The sequence below is a fragment of the Protopterus annectens genome, chromosome 2.part0 (genome assembly GCF_019279795.1).
Source record: "Protopterus annectens isolate FY-2018-M chromosome 2.part0, PAN1.0, whole genome shotgun sequence".
Taxonomy (NCBI): domain Eukaryota; kingdom Metazoa; phylum Chordata; order Ceratodontiformes; family Protopteridae; genus Protopterus; species Protopterus annectens.
This window is the reverse complement of record NC_056728.1, coordinates 720,700,753-720,722,461: the sequence shown is the minus strand read 5'-3', so window position 1 is coordinate 720,722,461 and position 21,709 is coordinate 720,700,753. Positions and strand designations below refer to the sequence as shown.

The 21,709-nt window shown below is 34.6% G+C and overlaps 1 protein-coding gene across 3 annotated transcripts in view; it reads right to left on the bottom strand.

Moving 5' to 3' along the window:
- The window catches only part of SVEP1 (sushi, von Willebrand factor type A, EGF and pentraxin domain containing 1), a 2,252,988-nt gene that overhangs the window by 1,553,823 nt on the left and 677,456 nt on the right, over positions 1-21,709 (bottom strand). For all 3 annotated transcript variants that reach the window (XM_044061036.1, XM_044061037.1, XM_044061038.1), the window contains exon 7: positions 3,484-3,681. In XM_044061036.1, the coding sequence (XP_043916971.1) occupies positions 3,484-3,681 (198 nt within the window). The remainder of the gene's footprint in view (positions 1-3,483; positions 3,682-21,709) is intronic.

Here is a 21,709-nt window from a genome sequence, read left to right as displayed (position 1 = left end):
GCACGCACGCACACACACACACACACACACACACACACACACACACACACACACACACACACACACACACACACACACACACACACTCACAATCATACCCCACAAATAGGTGCCCTTGTCATATGCAGACAGACACACAAACCCTAGCAGACATACAGTACTATTAGCCCTTTACCTGGTATTTATCTAAAACATTTTTTACTTTCCACAACAAGAAGAAAAAAATGACTGGACCTGTAAAGATTTTTAAAACACTTCTTGTCAAAGATGTGTTCAGCATATGCTGAGTCACATTCTCTGTTGCTCTGACATTTTCTGAACTAGCAATTTAGAATTGGTTAGTTTTATCAGCAGACATTTCTCATTGTATAGTGCTTAAAAAATTACTAAGACAAATCATGCTTCAGATAATGAAAATTGGAAAAAATATGTTTAACTCTGTCCCAGGCCCACTGCATGTTGCTTTTCTTTTCTCTCTAGAAGAAATAATACATTATAACTGAGATGCAGAGTTACTACTGACCACTGCATAAGGCTACATTACTTCCATACTGCAATGCACCTACTAGCCTGAAATAATACAGCAGACAAACATAATACAACATAGAGAAATAAATCTGGAAGCCAAAGATACTAACTTGCAATAAATTAAACAAATAAAAGAGCATTTCTATCTTCATTTGTAGCAACACATCAATCACAGTACACTACATACAGGGACGCCACAGGGTTTGTCCTATACCCCTAATCTTCCCACTTTTAATTAATGATGTACCATGACTGCTACCTAATCTAAATCTTTCCAATATGTAGATATCATTCTCATTAGTAGAAGCAATAAAAATATAAATTAGTCAACAACTCTCTGCAAAATGACCATCTATTATATTGCTTTGGAACCAACTGCATGATGGGAAGCTCTGCCTAGATGCCAAAAAATCTTTAGTTATGCTCCTAGGACCTGTCCAAATACTTTCTAGGGCCTCCTGACTTTCCTTAACTGCCTCTGTTTGCCAATATCTATCCATAGTCAATCGAAACTTAAGCACACAAGACCCTTATACAACTAAATACAACCTATAAAATATCAGACCTACTTTACAAAAAAGAGAGCTGAGCAATGTCACTGATATTAATGTCTGAACATCTAGATTAGAATATGCACTGCTAATCATCGCACTTCATTCAGGACATAATACTAAGATATTACAGCCTTCTAAAAACAAATCTACTAAGATTCATTTATCTAAGCCCTAATTCCAAACATCACTTCTCAGTATTAGAAAAATCAAATTGGCTCCTCATCACATGTAGAGGAACCTGTGCCCTGAATACACTCACATACAAGTTGCTTTATGACAGGTACTGCCCACCATAAAGCAATAACCTTCAAATCAAAGGTAACACATATTCTCTTAGATACCCCTCAAGTACAACTGCACCCTCTCATTATCCTGGCTCATGAAATCTGGACAAAAAAATAGAGCAAAATAGCCCAAAAATTGGGACAGATTTTAAATATTGCTCTTACAAATTTAGAAAGTTGTGGGACTAACAGAATTTGTGTTAGTATGCTTTTCTGAAGGATATGAAGTCTGAAACTGAAAAGTATGTCATTATTTAATGACTTCAATCCTCTGTGATTTCCTAGAAAACCACAATTTTATGAGTAACAGACTAAGAATATAAAGCAAAAATCTGGACATTATATGAAAATATGGACAGTTGAGAGGTATGAATTACAACCATACTCAGACACCCATTTTCATTACTAATTTGTGAAAATTCCTTCCCCAAATAGCCCTAGCCCCAGAGAATGATCTGCCAGATAAACTGCATTCAATTTCTTCACTTGACAATTTCAAGAAACAAAAATACATCTGGGAGAGAGACACAAATGTGACTGCATTACTAATCCAGTTAGGTAAACTGACAAAGTGACATAAAATGCTCAATATGTAATGCACTGTAATACCTCCAGTAAGACCTAGGTGCTTTCTCCATATATTTTCAACTTGTGTAACCATTTTGCATCTAAAGGTAATTTGTTTAATTGCAAAATGACAACTGTTATACTACCTGATCCTTGCCTGTGGCCTGAGGGTTTTCTGACCAATGTACTTACCTGGTTATCAAATGAAAAATAAACAAATGACTAAATAAAGTCATAACATAGTACCATTAAAAAAAAATCCATAGTGTTTTCAATGAAACGTGAAGTCTGAAAACACAAGCAAGCTTCTGTTATACATATTTATGTTAATCTGTGTCACTTTCCCTAACATATAAGAAAGTGAACATTTTCTTGTGCTCCTGATTACATTATGTCTTGCTTGTTGTTTGAGTTAGAAACTGAAGAATGTGGTATATATGACTTAATTCTGCAAAACAGTCTTAACTTTCATTCAAAGGGCATGGCAGCTTTCCATTTGATGAACTCTATTTTATCTCACATGATACCATATCCACAAACACAAAAGTCTTGGAATGCTTTTATATTATTTGTCTGAACTGTGACTTTATGGTTGTGTGAACCATTTTCTCACCAGCAAAGGTGTTTCCTTTCTCCTTGCAGAGAAGGAACGTGCACTGCAGAGAACAGCCTTAGTATGTATTGGCATGGTCTTTAGATAACATTCCTGCACCTGAAAACACTATGTAATTAGACATAAAAGTTATGAGTTTGGAGAAAAATAAATCAATGTGCATGTATTTATCTAAGGGGTACTGTGAGAGTGATGGCTTGGTCCCAATAAAAATGCATTTGGCTTAATATTGACATATTTTTAGTGGGTGTTTGTTCAACAAACTTGCCTCATCGAGTTCTCTGTTGGCAGGTTATGCGTGACTTCTTGCAGTGAACTCCAAGGGATACATCAGGCAGAACTATGCAATTTGTCCTGCAATTCACATAAAAGTGAATTTTTGTAACTTGTCTAGTGAAGATATGCTGGATGCAATGCTGAAGGGCACATTGACCTTTCACAGAGAAGCAGCTGCAATGAAACAAGAGCATGAGACCTGCAGGCATCAGAAAGATCACATCATACAGACCATGAGAAAGAGTGTGTGACAAGCTAGGGAAATCTAATGTGCATGTCTACACCTAGCCTGTGCTCAATTAATTGTAGTTTTTGAATGGAAAGAAAACATTACATGAACTCAAATTTCCAGATATATCTGCATAAGTAAGACCCTTGGAAGTTTACCACAGACGTATATCTAAACAACATAAAGAGCTGGCAAACAGTTATAACTGCTAAGCGATATAAATATGTGAAACAAAGTGCTGAATACATATGAATTTTTGCTGTGCTGAATAAAGTTGAGACACAGTGGAATGAGTGATCAGAAAAGGGGTACAGCTGTTTACTCCATGCTAAGACATTTTATAGTGTTACAAGGTGGGATTCATGCAAATGGAGACATTGGTGCTTGTACAGTCATATTCATGTATGTCAAACTTTGTGCTTAGGTTCCTACCTCGGCAGATGATGTGCTGAACATTCATGCTCCAGGTTCCAGATTTTAAGCACTGAACAAAATCTGATCCTTCATTCAGACTATAACCAGACAGACAGCTGAGGTGGCACACAGTTCCAGGCTTCTGTACCACAAGAGCACATGACAATGGGGATAAAACAACAGCTTTTTGTTTCTGTAATGCCGGGCAGTTAATTTCTGAAATAAGCAAAGAAAATGCATGAATTACAACACCAAACTTCAGGCATCCAAATACTGCATTGTTTTAAATAGCAGGAAACACTACTATGTGATTACTTCATTAGTGTATAATGTATCAGAACAGAATAAGCAATCAGGATATATTTCTTCTGTTTGACTCCTATCCTTTTTAAACCAGACATGTCACACTTCTGACACCTTTCTGAAGACACCTTCTCATAACAAAATCTGGTCTTAGTGTGTCATTTGAATAAAAACTATGAAAAGGTTATGCTGTAGCATTTAATGCTTCATCTACAAAATAATTTAAAAAGCAAACTACAAACTATTGTACTAGTAAAACTGTAGAAAATGGTTACATGCTCATTAACGCAATATGGAGACATTTACATTCAACAACATATATGCATCTCATCACAGTTTTAGACATGTCTCCCACCCTGCTGTGTATGAAGGGTCTATATTAGATCAGCGAACACTGAAAAAAGCAAACGCTGATTTATCGAACTTATGTAAGCAAAAGCTTACAATCTCAAACTGTCAGAACAGTGATTTTTTTTTTCTTAGGGAAAAAAATTGCTGATCCAAAACACATACACACAACACAAGCACACCAAACAAACAGCAATCCACACACATACACCTAAAATCTGACACCTAACCCTACACTAAACTATACACACACACCACTAACTATCCACTTACCTTAACCCAAACCCTAACCCTAAGGTCCGTCACTATCACACACACACCTCACCCGCTCCCTAACCCTAACTCACCTAACCCTCCCTAACCCTTACGTCCACACAATTGCACACATGCCTAACCCGCACCCTAACCCTAACTCACCTAACCCGCCCTAACACTCACATCCACACAATTGCACACTTACCTGAATCCGACCCGTAACTTTCCACCACAGCACTGAAAATACCAAAGCAACAGAAACGGACAACCGAATTCTTTCCCTAGGAAAAAATTTGAGTTTCTGTTGCTTTGATATTTTAAACATTCACTTACATAAGTTCGATCAATCAGCGTTCGCTTTTTTAAGCGTTCGCTAATCTAATATAGACCCTGTATGAGGTATGTTTTATCTTATTGCCATGTCGTTTCATGATCTAAAGACTGAAAATGATGGAACGGGGATTGCAGAGATGTAACCTTATTATGAACTAGCATAATCTTTAGCTTAGATAATATTCCTGCAGCTGAAAATACGATGTAATTAGATTTAAATGTTTTGAGTTTGAAAAAAAATGAAATCAACATTATCACTCAAGTCTGAATACAAAACTATTAGACATTTTTTTAATCGTTAATACAAACAATGAAGAGGAAAGTATACGCACTTAAATGAGCAATTTCATACTTAAGATATTTAAACAAAATTTGTTTAATTCATATTACTATTTCACCATTTTAAATGTTTAATTGAAGACATGATCATGCAGGACTGCTAGGCAGAAAAGTGTGCCAGATAAAGCCAACTTAATGAATGGCAAGTGAATGATTATATAGAAAGGGAACATTTGTTCAAATGGTAAAGTACATTAATGTTTAGATACTTTACATCAGTTATACTACATTTATATGGCAAAGGGAAATATCCCTTTTAGTGTTGCTTGAAGTTACATACTGATTAGGCAATTATTGTACCTTGAAGAGGAAGAGAGTTGAAGGCTGGAGAAATATGTGTAAACTATAGTGTAGATCTTAGAAATTAACTTGTGTCAAAATTAACAGATTGTGCTATATATATAGTTCATAATTTAGTACTAAGCTAATGGCCCTTGCGAGACATTTTAAGCTTAGCCAATTATCCCTTGTGAGACTCAAACGCTGCACTTTGCGTTTGTAAGGCAAACCCCTTAGCCATTAAGCCACCCTCCCAACTGGATATGAAAGCAACATAGCTACTTTTAGTAACTGTTAATAAATGTAAAAACATGTTTTTCATATTTATAAAACTTCATTGATTTCATAACTGTTACTTCTTGGGAAGTAATTTGGCCAGAAACTAAAAAAATATTCAGTGCAGGACACTTGCAGTGCCACAGAAGTAGTGCCACAGAAGTGCCACAGAAGTAGATTAAATTATCTGGGTCAGTCAGCACATACTGACCTGCACTTTAATAATGTAATATCCCCCAATGCATAGCTGATGTGCCAAACCAGAAACATTTTGGGGGGCACAGTTATCAATCCAGGAGTATGGTACTTTAATTTCTATGCTATTAGAACGCCATCACAAATTTATCAAAATCCAGAGAAATGGTCACCCAGAAAATATCCATAATAAAATTAAGAGCTGTTGACTTTATGATAATTAAGTCAGCAAATGATGCAAAATAAATGCCATGCAATGATGAATAGTGACCTCTATGAAAAAATCAGCCAGATGTTTTCTCTGGTGGAAGAAAGCCACCCCCTACCTGCAAAGCAGAGGCTGCACTGTTGTTTTTCTTCTTAGGCACAATAACTCAGTCACTAGTTTGGGGACAGGATAAACATACACTGTAGTAAACCCTCGTTTTACTGAAAAATCCTATAAATGGATTAATTCATGTGATATTCTGTCATGCTACTCCAATGTCTCAATGTAACTGTTTGCTGTATCTAGCAGTTTTTCATACAAATGGATTTAAATGACCTTCTGTGAAAAAAAAAAAAGTTAATCACACAAACTAGTGCATTATAATGATGATCTGACTATACAACTGACCCTACTTCCATACATATCTTGCTGACCGTATTCCTATACAACACCCACAAAACTGTATGTACAACTGCAGGACACGGCTGAGTGTTGTGACTCTCCCTTTACTTTAACATAGTTCTTCCAAAATCTGATCTAATTAAGCAATAATTGGTACTAGGGGTATAACCTGGCAGTATTTGGTCACAAGTGCCGGACTCACTATGAGGAAGATTACTCAAACTGAAAGTGTAAAAATGATTCACAAACTGTACTCTCATCATTGCATATTGCTTTTATACCGTGACTTAATGCATCTTCTGATATTTTCTGTCTTTTAAGAATTTCTGCTATAGCCTGCTGCAGCCTTCACAAAAGTACATATATTTCAACATGGTTCATTTACTGTGCTTAGGTTTTGAGGAGATATTCACTGTTTCAGCTTTAACTTAAATACATATTTTCTTGAGATGATTTTTCCTTTTAATTGGTTTCAGACAATATTAAAGCTTGAGTTATACACATCTTAGTATAGACAATTACTTTCCTTTGTATCTGTGCCTTTTTGTTTAATTTGCATTGTTTTCATTATTGGTATGGGAATAATTTCATTGACTAAATTTATTAAAATGTATTCCAGTCCTGAAGTTGACATCAATGTGTACATTAGCACGCCCTGTTCTAGTAGAAAACATGCATTTGCTACTTAAATGTTAATGCATAATCACTGTATATTGCTTGAAAGTAGTAAAATGTGAAATGATTTGCTTCACGGCAGTTCCTTCTTTAGTGTCTTAGCATTCAGGGTGACACTGAAATTAGTAGGAGGGGGCATATGTATCTCTTTCTCTCTCTTAGTCTGTATTTCTTAACTCTTGTAATTTCATTGTCAATGAGGCAGTTAGGCAATCCAAAGGAAGACAAATATTGCTATAAATATTCATTCTATTGTTTTCTTGCTTGTGACCACAAACATTTGCTTTCCATCTTCTTCCTCACTATGCCAGCTTTCAAAATAGTGAGGATATCAGTAGTCAGTCTCTGTCAGTCATGCATATTGTAAAGTATACTACAAAAGGAGAAGGGCAGAGAAGCCATGTTCTGGACACAGTCATTCTTACCTCCTCCCAATCTTCATATTTCATAGATCATTGCTAAGTATATCAGGAGCCCCTGTTGAGCACCAGGCTTCATATACACCTCTTATTCTGCTTTCACTAAGAGTGGAGGAGGTACAAACTGCCAAGGATCAGAGCTCATGAACTGCATTCCTAGAAAAAAAGGCCAGAAAACACCCCATTGCTAACCAAACGTATATGCGCCAATTCCATGGTCATACCAACTCTAAGAACGTGGAAATTACTGCCAGCACAAACTGTCGACAGTGATTTTCTAAGGAGGAGCTTCTAACTCAGTGGGCTAAACATTGGGCAATTGAAGTTTGAGAGTGTAATCTTCATACACCCATAGATTAGTGTTTTTCTGTCTTGATGTTGGGTTATTTCACTATGTGGAAAGAGAATAATTGTATAAAATCTTATCATAACCATAGATGTCCTTCGCTTCTATGTTGCAGTATATTTTACATAAGGGCTGTATTCCACTCCATGACTTGACGTCTTGCCTGTATACAAAAGCTTAATGCCACTGCTGCCTGTACATGGGATGTCACACAGAGGCACAGAAAAAGTCAGCCATAAAAGGGATGTCCACACAAACAATCTTCAAAATAAGGTAGCCCATGAGGAAGCAATCCAAAGGAAATAAAAAAAAGAGTCATCCTAATAAAGAGCAAGATGTAGGGGAAGGCAGGTGGAATAGAATATTGCAACACAGAAGAGAAGGACATCTATGGTTATGGTAAGCTTTTACACAACTATTCTATGTCCTTCTATTCAGTGTTGCAGTATTCTTTATATATGGGAGAGTGGAAAAGTTGAAAAGGAACCTAGGGAGGGGGAAGGAAAATAGGGTGACTAAGCAGAAACATTTTCTACAAATCCATTGAGGACTGCCCTGGCAGATCCTGCCCTGGATCTGGAGATTTATCCAACTTGTAATGTTTTGTAAAGGTATAAACAGATGGGCAAGTGACAGCTACCAAAACAGAGTGAGCATCTAAGCCTTTGCAGAAAGCCCCTGAAGATGCAACTGATCTGATGGAATGGACTTTAATGGAAGAGGATAAGGATTTCTCATGAAAATAATATCAAAACACAATGGCCTTAGAAATCCATGAAGAGATAGTTTGTTTAGAGACAGGCAAACCCAGCACCTTGGGATGAACATACACAAAAACTGATCAGACTTCCTAATGGACTTAGTTTTGTTGAAGTAGAATCTGAGTTGTCTATGTACATCTAAAGAATGCAAAATCCTCTTACTAGGAGATTGAGGAGAAGAAAGTAGGCAACTGTATAGACTTATTCAGAAACAACTCATTTGCCACTTTTGGCATAAAGAAAAGATTACTTCTCAAAGATACTCTGTCCTTGTGGAAAACCAAAAATGGGGGTGAAGCCATTAATGCCTGAATTTCAGAGACTCTTCCAGCAGAGATTAATGCTACCAGAAGCACTGTTTTAAAAGTGCAAAACTTTACAGAAGTAGAGGCCACTGGACCAAAAGGGGACTGAGTAAGCCTCTCTAACCCATAGTTAAGATCCCAAGGAGGAGGAACTAGTTTCCTTGGAGGTTTCATATGTAGGACACCTTTTAGGAAAAGCTTAATTTCTAGCCTGGAAGCTAAGAGGGAGACAAAAGCAAGGAAGCAGACAAGGCTGAATAGTGGATCTTGACTGAGGAATAAGAAAGACTACTGTTAAGCAACTCACACAGGTAAAAAAGCACTAAAGGAATATTCACCAATAAGGGGTCCTCTGTTCTTTTTTGGCACCATATAGAAAATCTTCTCCACTTGGAAATGTAAGATATCCTAATATTGGGTTTCCTGGCCTCTTGCAAAACTCAAAGCACATCCTTAGAAAACAGGTGCCTGATCACCCAGGGGGGCGGAGCCTGGATGGCCAACTGAGAACAGTGAATTTTGAGAGCTCCATAAACTAGTATAATAATATAGGAACATTTTTATTATTTTCAAGTTTAAAACATCAGAAATCTATAGATAAACTACTAAACTACATAAATATCAATTTTGGTGGAGATATACAAATATTTTACTGTCAAGTAACTTGGAGATATATTGAGTCACTGAATATGAATAACTCAAGAAATTCTCACCCAGATGCTGCTTTGAAAAAAGAACTGCAATGATGACATCTACCTTACAGGAACTATCTTTGAAGATGGATGGCTTTAAAATGACTTAGAAAACCTCAAATTAATTTCTCAAAAACAGACTGATACTCTTAAGGAACTATTACAGCAATACCAGACAAAAATAACAAATATAGATACTTTATTTATTTATTTATTTAAATTTGTTGACCGGGAGTGTCTGACTGGACGTAGGTCCATTTTCAGCGGAGGCCCGGGGAGAAAACCTCCACAGTTAAAATAAACAGACAGTATATACATTGGATTACATAGTGAATAACAATTTACATAGCAATTACTTACAACATATTTACAGATGAAGAACATAGTACATCAGTAGACAACTAGAATCCTTATCTGTGAAGTGCATACCAGACGTTAACAAATGTCACAAGAAGAAGAAGTTTGTGTTGTATAATAAGTACTGGCTTATGAGCATCTGAGCTTGCTATAATCAAGGTAGTTAGTGGAGTGGAAAGAAAGGTAGTGGTTGGATGGGGTGGATGATATTAGAGTGGGAGTTGCAAGGGCATAGCCAGCATGTTTTTAGTTGCGCTTTTAGTAAAGTTTTGAAGTGGGTGCATGATGGTATGAAGGTAATTGTGGGTGGGAGTGAGTTCCATAATTTGGCTATGGCGCAAGAGAATAGTGCTTCACCAGCAGAGTTATTGGCTTTAGTGATCTGCAAGTGATTTTTGCTGCTGGATCTTAGTGGTCTGGTGGTGCGATAGGGTTGGAGTAGATTCTGGAGGGATGGGACATTTAGTGGATGGTTTACTAGTTTGTGGGCGAGTGAGAGTTGATACCATTGAAGGAGGTGAGGGAGTTCAAGCCAGCCCAGTTCAGCAAGTGAGAGACAGTGGTGACTACGGTAGGATGCCCCTATGGCGAATTTGGCGATTTTGTTGTAGCAGGTCTCTAGCTTGTTTATATGACATTGCCTTAGGTTGGTATATATTGGAGAGGCATAAAGTAGGGTGGAGATAAGGTGGGAATTTGCTATTGAAATCTTTGCTGCTTTGGTGAGAAATTGCTTATTTCTGTATAACGCTCCTAGTTTTTTGTGGACTTTTTTTATAGTCATGGATATGTGAATGTCAAATTTTAGTTTATTGTCTATTTCCACTCCTAGCAATTTGGTGTGTTCAGTTGGGTATATAGTGGTGTTGTCTTTTGCCGTGATGTTAAAGTGAGAGTTGTTTTGAGTATGTTTGGTGGGTTGGAAGATGAGTAGTTTAGTTTTGTTTGGGTTGAGTATTAATCGGGCATCGGGTAACCATGTTTCAACAGAGAAAAAGGCTTCCTGTGTGACTTTTTGCAGTTTTGGTAGGGACTGGGCTGAGCAGATGATGGTCGAGTCATCTGCGTATTATGTGAGTGTGCCATGTTTGGTGGCAGAGGCTAGATTATTGGTGTAAACAGAGAAGAGTAGGGGTCCAAGGATGGATCCTTGGGGAACCCCTATGGAGACAGGTAGTTGGGGAGATATGTCATTCTGCCATACAATGGATTGTTGGCGGTCAGACAGGTAACTCTGAAACCAGTTGGTGACTGATTGTGAGAAGGATAGGTTATTGAGGACAGAGATAAGTTGTTTGTGTGCGACCATGTCAAATGCTTTAGAAAGGTCTAGGAAAGTAGCAGAGGAGAGATAGCCATTGTTTTTATGCTGAAGGATAGTGTTAGTAAAGGAGAGTAAGGCAGTGGTGGTGCTATGGTTTGGTCGGAAACCATGCTGAGTACTGGAAAGGAGGTTGTTAGTAAGGAGGTAGTCTGAGACCTGAGAGTGTATGCATCTCTCTAGTATTTTGGAGAGTGGAGAGAGAATAGCTTTGGGGCGGTAACTGGTTAGTTCTGTGGAGGGTCCGCCTTTGTGGAGGGGAATTATATGTGATACCTTCCACAGTGTGGGAACGTAACTTTCAGACAGAGATTGGTTAATCAAGATGGATACTGGGTAGGCCAGAGCATCAGCTGCGATTTATAGGTATTTACTTGGGAGGCTGTCTGCTGCTAATTTGGTGGGTTTAAGTTTAGTTAAGAGTTTTTTTATGTTGGAGGTAGGTACAGGAGAAAAAGAGAAGGCAGTGGGGAGATTACTAGTTGAAGGTGTGGGTTGGAGGGGAGGGGGTTGTGTTGTTTACTAGTGATAGTATGGTTTGGGTGAAGTGTGTGTTGAATGAGGTAGCAATATTTTCTGAGGAGTGAGGGATGTTAGGAGGAGGGGTACTGACTTTACCTGGGTGGAGGATGGAGTTTATGGAGGACCAGAATTGTTTGGGGCTGTGTTGTGAGGAGACTAGGGCAGACTGGTAGTATTGGTATTTGTCCTGTTTTATTAGCTTTTTGACTCTATTGCGTAGTTCTAGGAATTTATGTCTAGCTGAGGGGGTTTTGGTTTTGCACCAGTGCTCCCAGGCTTTATCCCTGTTTTTAATTTCTGACTTAGTGGTTTTCTGTAGCCATGGGGAGGGTTGTGCTTTGGTTCTGGAGAATCTTATGGGGGCATGGTAATTAAGGATGTTCAGGAAGGTAGCATTAAAAAATTCAACTGCATCATCTAGATTGAGGTACTTTAGAGGATGCCAGTTACATTCTTTGAGGGATGAGATGAATGTGAATGGGTTAAAGTTTAGTTTTTTACGTATTTGACGGTAGATGACAGGTTTATCTTGGTATAGGTATTTTTTGAGTAGGAATGTTGGGGAGTGATCACTGAGGCTATCTGATAAGCAGCCTGTTATATATGACTGGGGGCTCTTACTGACTAGTATCCAATCCAGGGTAGTGTGCTTGGTGGAGTTTTTATTTATCCTGGTTGGTGACTGGAGTAGTTGAGTGAAGCCATGAAGGTGTACATGATGAGTTGGATTGTTGCCAGAACAGGATTGCCAGTCAATATTGAAATCACCTAAGATGATTGTTTCTTGGGGGAGATGGTGGGTAGACCAGCTGAGGAGGTTTTCTAGGGGAGGGATGTTTTGGCCAGGTGGGAGGTAGCATCCAATTATGTTGATGGTTTTGTTTTGGTTAATTTTGAGGTTGGTATATATTATTTCTTCATTGCCTATTTGTGGAGCTGATGATTTTAAGATGTGGATGTTTAGATGCTGTTTAAATATTATAGCTACACCACCTCCTTTTTTGTTTAGCCGGTCTACTCTTAGTATGCCATAACCTGTAGGGAGTATTTGCTCACTGGTAATGTGAGGTTTTAGCCAAGTTTCTGTCAGGATGACTATATCTGGGGAGTACAAGTCTATGGTGGCATGGTTTAGATACTTCTCTAAATGACATCAAAGGGAGACTCAAGGAGGAAGAATTCCAAAAGAATTTCTGCTTAAACAGAATACATGGCTGCTTAACAAAATAGATGACTTAGAAAACAGGGAAAGGAGAAACAACATAAGGATCTTTGGTCTGCCTGAAAACACTGAAGGTGAAGACATTATTTCATTCAACCTGGATTCCTGAATTTTTAGACTTGAAAGAGGGACTTTCATTTGGAATTGAAAGGGCACATAGAGCACTGAGGAAACCTGCTTCTAACTCAACAAATACTCCATCCAGATGCATAGTTATAAAAATTCTTTCATTTCTGGACAAGGAACTAATATTAAAATCTGCCTGGAGAAAATCACCCTTAAAATACAATCAAAGCCTGTTAAGATTTGACAATGATTATTCTTCCAGAATACTAGGACAAAGGAAAAAGTCTGGCCAATAATAAAACTGTTAAAACAAAACATTAAAGCACAGCTGGCCTTTCCAGCCAAGATAAAAATACTTTTTGCCAATGAGATGAGAACCTTTAATGACTTAGAAGAAGCTACTATATTCATCAAAAGCAACAACATAGTGTCTATCCCAGAAGAAATGGAATGGATGGCCCCTACTCTTAAAAGAATAAAAGAAACAAATCCTTGGACTGATGCTAGAAAGAAGAAACAAAAAACTGACTCCAAGATAGCTGTCGCAAAAAATAACTCTTACAACTACATCTCTCAAAGTATTAACTGATATGGTACATCACTTGTCATCTGTTTTTATTTAAAAAAGGAGGGATTCTTAAACAACTGAGAAACAGTAATGATTTATTAAGAATGTTCAAAGAGTCCAATAATTCTTCACAAACAAAGGTAGGTCAAGATGGATTACTATTTACATTATATATGAGCCAGACAAAGCAACATATAATACAAACATAGAAGTTTCTATTCCCCTACTTGAACTCAATATTTACCTTGTTCATTTTTCATTGATTTTACTTATAATGTTTTAAGTAATTAATTAACTAATTCAACAAGGTGCCATTCATCAGAGTTCAGACTTAAATGTAATAAATTAACATCATGTATAGTAGCAGTAACAGTAGAGTGTTTTGAAAAAAAATGCTGTCATGGAGACTAATGCCTTCTTCAGTTAAAGTATGATTTAGAAATGTCATGTACATCCTGGTTAAATAATAGTAGCAAGCTGTTAGTACAAATGTCATCATTATTCTGTCAAAATATAGTTAATATCAATTATGGCAGTATTACAGCTAAGAGTGCTGTTTGATCAATCCTGATATGCTGTGTGTGGATGTAGCCATGTCTGGCAGCTAGTACAAATGTTATTATTATTCTGTCTAAACATAATTAATTAATATCAGTTATGGCAGGTATCATAGCTTCGAGTGCTGTTTGATTAAGCCTGACATGGTATGTGTGGATGCAGCTGTGTCTGGCAGCTGTTATATGTTGCCGTTTTCTTCTCCGGGAAGTTGTGGGTTGTGGCTTGTGATCGAGGTTTACTGATGCTTGTGAATTAGGAAGAGACATTTGGTTGGTGTTTTAGCCTGGATCTAGGGAAATGGGGTGGATAGAACTGTGATTTGGGATATTTTGGCAGAGAATGGCTTGTTTGTACATTTGCTGAGTGACAGGTGGGAGGGCTGGAGGAGTGTGTTGTCTGTTGTTGTGGCAGCTTGTTGGGAGTTTTTTCTATTTTTTTTTTTTTTGATCTGTTTGCTCTCTGTTCTTTTCCTGGCTGCTGCCTCACTGAAAGGGAAGAAATTTCGGCTTGAAGTTGCAGTGAAGTGAAGCTTTGTTTCAGGTGCACTGTGAGTCTCTGGTAAGCAGTACACAGACACACTAACAGAAACAGACACTCTCAAGTTGCTATGGTAATGGAAACAGAGTGACAATAATGCTTAACAGCTTGCAGTCTCACAAATAACTAAGCAACAGCCAAACCCCCCCCCCCACCAACAATAGTTATGTAATGTATGATTTTAATAAATCTAGACATAAAATATATAATCATCACATAAGATGAAGCAGTCTGCTGAATTTAGATATTAAAGACTGGATTTAATAACATGGGCTTGTGTATAATAAAATGAAAAAGTAGAATCTGGTCTGGCAGCAAAAGAAAACCTTTTAATTAAAATAATCCAAAGTACAATAAGTAAAAAGCAGTAAGCCAGGTAAGCACTTTCGTTTGTCACACTGACAAACTTCTTCTGACAATAAGAAACATCACTTCCTTCTGTTAAAACCATTTGAAATTTCCTCCTTTTAATACTATTGGTCCATTTCATAAAAAAAGATGATGTCAGCAAAATGACAGCAAAATCACCCCCCACTTTAAATACACAAGACTGAAGCATATCTAAAAGGTGTAGTCATATAAATAAACTGAACATACCTCAAATAATTGGATTATAAAATCATTATAAAACCTTAAAAATATAAATATAATAAACAACCCAAATACTGAGAGTACGTGTAATATCTACGTAAATAGTTATAAATGTAAAATAAACCTAAGATAATGAAAAGTTATGAAAATATACTGACCGCACGCACAGTTTGGTGATGTATAAGTGTGTATGTTTTATGTATAAATATTATGAAATCCATGTATGGTGAATAATATAAAGTATAATACTGCTAATAATAAAAAATATAGTAGTAAATATAATAAGGTATAATAGCCATTATGAATATTAATGATGGAAAAATAAATAATAAAAAATAAATACTAGAATAAATTATCTCTCCAGAGATTTTAATTTTAATATGCTGTTAAGGGAAAGATACTCATTCAGGCCTGGCCAAAAATGTGCGCGCAGGCGAATTTGCCACTCCAATTCCATTTTTTCCTAAATGGGCTGGCCATGCTCCCCCCATTATTGTTTTTTAACATATCAAAAACAATGAATTTGAAATGATGTGTGAGTTTTTTTTCAAATGGTTTTAACAGAAGGAAGTGATGTTTCTTATTGTCAGAAGAAGTTTGTCAGTGTGACAAACGAAAGTGCTTACCTGGCTTACTGCTTTTTACTTATTGTACTTTGGATTATTTTAATTAAAAGGTTTTCTTTTGCTACCAGACCGGATTCTACTTTTTCATTTTATTTGGTTTTGCGTGGCTTTTATTGCAAGCTTGTGTATAATGACACTGCTGTCTTAACTTGTGATAAATGACATACACTACATTGAACATCAAGGGGAAGCATGATGATTTTCTTATATAAGTAAATATGCATAACAAGTCAAGTAATTGTTTTAATTGTTTTAACTTAAATTGTAGTTTTTGTAACCCATCTTGACCATACATAATTCTTAAGCGGTTACCAAGATAACTAATGTTTTATACATGACATCAAACTGACAAAGATTTTCAAGAGAAACATTAGAAGCCTGAAATTTAAATGTCACAGAATGTAACAATCATATTCTGACCAAATAGTATTAAATTGACAACAGACACTCAGTTTAATAACATGGGCTTGAGTATAATTACACTATTGTTTTAACTTGTCATAAATGACATACACTATATTGAACATCAAGGGGAAGCATGATGGTTTTCTTATATAAGTAAATATGCATAACAAGTCATGTAATTGCTTTAACTTGAATTGTAGTTTTTGTAACCCATCTTGACTATACATAATACTTAAGCTGTTACCAAGGTAACTAATATTTTATACATGACATCAAACTGACAAAGTTGTTCAAGGGAAACAATAGAAGTCTGAAGTAGGAATGTCACAGAATGTAACAATCACATTCTGAACAAATAGTATTACATTGACAATAATCACTCAGTTTAACCTTTGCTGAATATACAAAATAGAATGTTGCCATTTAAATATAAAAACATTCAGTATATGCCATAAAATAGCAATATATGAATATGGAAAGGGAACTTGTAATCATTAATCACAATAAGTGAACTTATTGTTTTTAACCTATAATTTCACTCATTTTATAATAAGAAATGACGGATATGAAAAACCTTATGTGTAAGAAATAGGGGGAAGAGGGATGCACTGATAATTAAAATGTACTAACTTTCATCAGTGTTTACATAAAACAAACTTGATGCTTTAAGTAAGTTAGCAACAAACAAACTGATTACTTAAATTCTGGCAATCAATGAAATAAAACTTCTGATATATCCAGTAAAATACATTGTATTATAAACATTAGGTATACAAATGATTACCATCTATTTAGATTAAGTAATACATTTTGAAAGACTTCATCAATAAAGATGAATATGTTAAATGATTGTGTGCTATAATCTTTTACTGAGGTTTTATATATGATACATCCTACTTTACTATGATTGAATTGCTTGTCATCTATCTTTCATGTAAATATTAATTGCTTATACAATCGGCAGACATTCATATTGTGTTAAAATTCTGTCTAATCTATAATAGTACTATATATGTTCAAAATAATATAAATATTGTTTATTCCTATTACAAATATTCTCCATATGATAATTCAATTTATGGAGCTCATATGTTCTGGATTGTCAAGGTATGAGTGATAATCTTATGGACTTAGGTTTATTCATCAGAATAGGAATGATTTTTATTCCATGGCTAGTGTGGATCTTAGTTTTGTTAACATTTATTAATTTAGATTTGTTATTTCACAAAAACATTTTTAGTATGCCTGACCAAAACATTTCTTTATTGTTAAACACTCAAAGTATAAAACTGATAATTTCCTTTAAAAGCTCAAACATATACTTTATAGTTATCAGAGGAAAATGTTTAATAGTCATAATATAACAAAAATACATAGTCTAAATAACCTAAGATGGATTTAACTTTATTATCTTTAAATACCAATGGCTTAAACAATCCTAGCAAGAGATCAAATCTATTGAAATATTTAAAACTGAACAAAGCACACATTGTCTTCCTTCAAGAAACTCATTTCAAAACAAATGACAATTACAAATGGAATCCTAAGGAATATATGATATTGGTGCAATCCACTTATAAGGCAAAGACAAAAGGGGTAACAATTTTATGGAAAACAAATGTGATTAACCCAGAAATCATAACTATGAAGATAAAGAAGGCCTTATGCCATTACTAATAGTTAAATATAATAACAGAATATAGACCCTAGCCAATCTATACTGGTTCGCAGGCATTGGATCAGGAACTGTTAAAAACACTTGGATTTCATTTCCAATAAATATAAAGGTAACTTAATATTAGGAGGAGATTTTAACTGTATATCTGATATTTCTGAAACTGCAAATAATAGACTGATGCGTACATCTGCTGTATCAAAAACTTTAAACAAGTGGGTAGAATCATTTCATCTTGTAGATACTTTCAAATTTAAAGAAGATAAATCTTTGTTGTTTTCCCATCAAGATCACAGATTTAGTACCCAAACTAGAATATATATAAAATATTTGCTGCCTATGACTTATACTCTAAAATTATTAATTTCTCAATCACTCCTTGCCCCTTTTCAGACCACAATTCATTGATACTAAAACTTCAAAATGGGTACAAACCATTAATCTTTAACTGCAGAATTCCAGCATATATAACTAAAATTAAAGAGTTCAAACCCTGGTTATTATCTGAATTACAGTTTTTCTTAGATATTAATTATACCACAGAGATAAATAAAATAATGTTATGGGATTCATTAAAAGCTTACATATATGGTAAAACCCTAACTTGGTATAAAAAAAATCAGAGAATGGGATTCTGACTTATTAGATTTACAATCAAACTTTTGTCAGTAAAAGCTGAAAAAAATCTAAATCATTTGGAGATGAAAATGAAAGCAGAAGTATTAAACAATAAATACAACAACATTCTAACACATAAAACTAGTTTAGCTTTAGAAAAACTAAAAATTAATACCTCTGTCACTTTTCCCAAATATCTACATAATTTATCCAGAAGAATCAAAATACAATCAAAAGCTAATAACATTAAAAGTATCTTCCATGAAAAGAAAGGGGAAAATGTCTCAAATATAGGTGACATTCTTGATGCCTATAGAAATCACTATATGGAACATTTCCAAAAAGAAAATATACATATTGATCAATTAAATCTAGATGAAAAATGTTCTAATATACAAAACATACCAGAAAAATTAAAACTAGATCTGCAAGCACCCATATCCTACAAAGAAATTACAGATACAATAAAAGAGGGTAAAAGTAATAAAGTTCCAGGTATATATGGCATAATTATGGAAATATGCAAACTTTTCCATCAAAGATACTATCCCTCTTCCATAAAACTTTATTAGAAATTCAGTCACAGGCTTAAATACCACTCTTTTGGAGATATTCCTTAATCACACCAGTTTTAAAGGAAAACAAATTCCCAAACCTCTGTACCTCATATAGACCTATATCATTATTAACCAGAATGAAAAAAACACTATCCAAAACAATAAATAATGATCAAACTGGATTTATATATCATAGGCACACACATGACAATATTAAAAGGATAATTTCTCTTACAGATTATGAAAATAAAAAAAACACTCATAATTGGCTTAGATATAGAGAAAGCCTTTGATTCCCTAAATTGGGACTATTTATTCAAAATTCTGGTGTTATTTGAATTTCCTCCTTCCTTTGTTCATCTACTAAAGAATATATTTACAAATAATTTAGCGGATGTTAAGCTAGGTCCTTTCACCTCTGAATCTATACATATAACAAAGGGTACTAAACAAGGATGTCCCATGTCACTGATTCTATTTGCTTTGGCTATTGAAATATTGGTAGATTCAATATGTAAAAATGCAAAAATCAAAGGAGTAGATGTTTATGAACAATACAATTCTAAAGTAATTCTCTTTGCTGATGACATATTATTAACATTATCCAATACAAAAGAGACATTAGAAGAATTAGACATTTTTACTGACACATTTTAAAGGACTTCAGGACTCCATTTCAGTAAATCAAAATCAACATTTTTATTTTTAAATAAAAAAAAGAATTGCAGATGAAGGGGATTCACATTATAGGGAAACAAGAATCGACCTTAAAATATCTAGGAATTGAGTTATGCAAGGATATTAATGAATTAGTCTCAAAAAACTACAATAATATCATCAATACAATTAAAATCTCTGTGGAAAAGTGGAACAAAATCATATTAACATTTTAAGATAGAATACAGTTAATAAAAATGGTTTTACTACCCATGATTCTATATATAGCTTTGGCAATACAACTGTTACCAGAAAGGATTATACTCAAAGAAATGAACTCATGCCTAATAAAATTTTTATGGTTTCCCAAAAGAAACAGAATAACTTTAATACATCATATCAGACCATGGAAACAGAGAGGATTAAACTTTTCTGATATAGAAACATTTATAAAAGCATCAGTATATAAAACAATCTCAGATTGGATAAGTCCAAATTATTCTGCAAATTGGAAAGAATTACTAACTGTAATATCAAAAAATGAATTTGATTTACAAAAAAAAATTCAAATAACAGATAAAAACAATTTGCCATGGCACATATTATGTATTAGTATGTGATTCAACATAACTAAGACCACTAAAACTTGTATAATTAATTATTATATTGACTCATTTAGGAAAATTATTAATGCAAATATAGATTTAAAAATCTGGTTTCATAGTTACAAAGAGTTATCCACATAAAATATACAGAGAAATAATTAATTCCTGGGAACAGAAAGGATTTGTTTGTTGGTTTCAATGTATCAAAGAACTAAAAGTTGTGGATATGCAAACAATAGAAACAACATACAAAATTCCTCAACAAGACTGGCTAACTATGCAAAGCATTCTGATGTATTCACAAGATTTATGTAGAATAATTAGTAATTCTTCATTTAAAGAAATATCTAAACGTATGAAATACCTATATAAAATCATATATAATGATTATGACATGAGAAATAGTATTTCAAAATTTTACAAGATATTGATAAATTATAAAACACCCACATCCTCATATTGGAATTACATAACAAAGGACATTCATTACAGCTAACTGAAGTAATTAAATCAAATATTTTATTATCAATAAAACATACATTTTTTACACACTACTGGAAAGTTTTTAATTGGAAATGTTTGCACAGAGCATTCTGAACTCCAGATAGAATTACTAAAATTAGTTCTTCCACAAAGGGAATATGTTGGAGGTGTGAGCAAATACACAATGCAGATTGGAATCACATTTTTTTCAACTGTGTTAAAATTAAGCCATTTTAGAATGGTATTAAAAACTTTTTTCAAGCTTTATTTAATGAATCATTTAACTTATCTAAAGCTCTAGTATCATTAAATGGGTATGAAGGTCCTAATTTGAATGAGTTAAATATGTATCTACTATGGACAATACTTGCAATCTCAAGGAAGTGTACAGCAAGAAGATGGAATACAAACACAATACTGACTTTGGAAGACTTCTACAGCTATTAAAGACTACAGCATTGTTGGAAATTAAAATTAAAGAATTTAGAATTCATCCTAAGCCATTTATTAACAATCAAGGAAAAAGTCTTATAATTGATTGACTCTTTAGAATAACTGAACATATACACTCTGATAACTGAATTTTTATAACTATAAAGTAATTGTATATATTGAGCTCTGTTATAGTGTCAGGCTGATGTAAACAGTGCACATAGTTATTTAAGATGTTATATACAAATGCTACATAATTTATTTAACTGTATTTGAAAAATAAAAAAAAATTGAGAAAAAAAATTCAT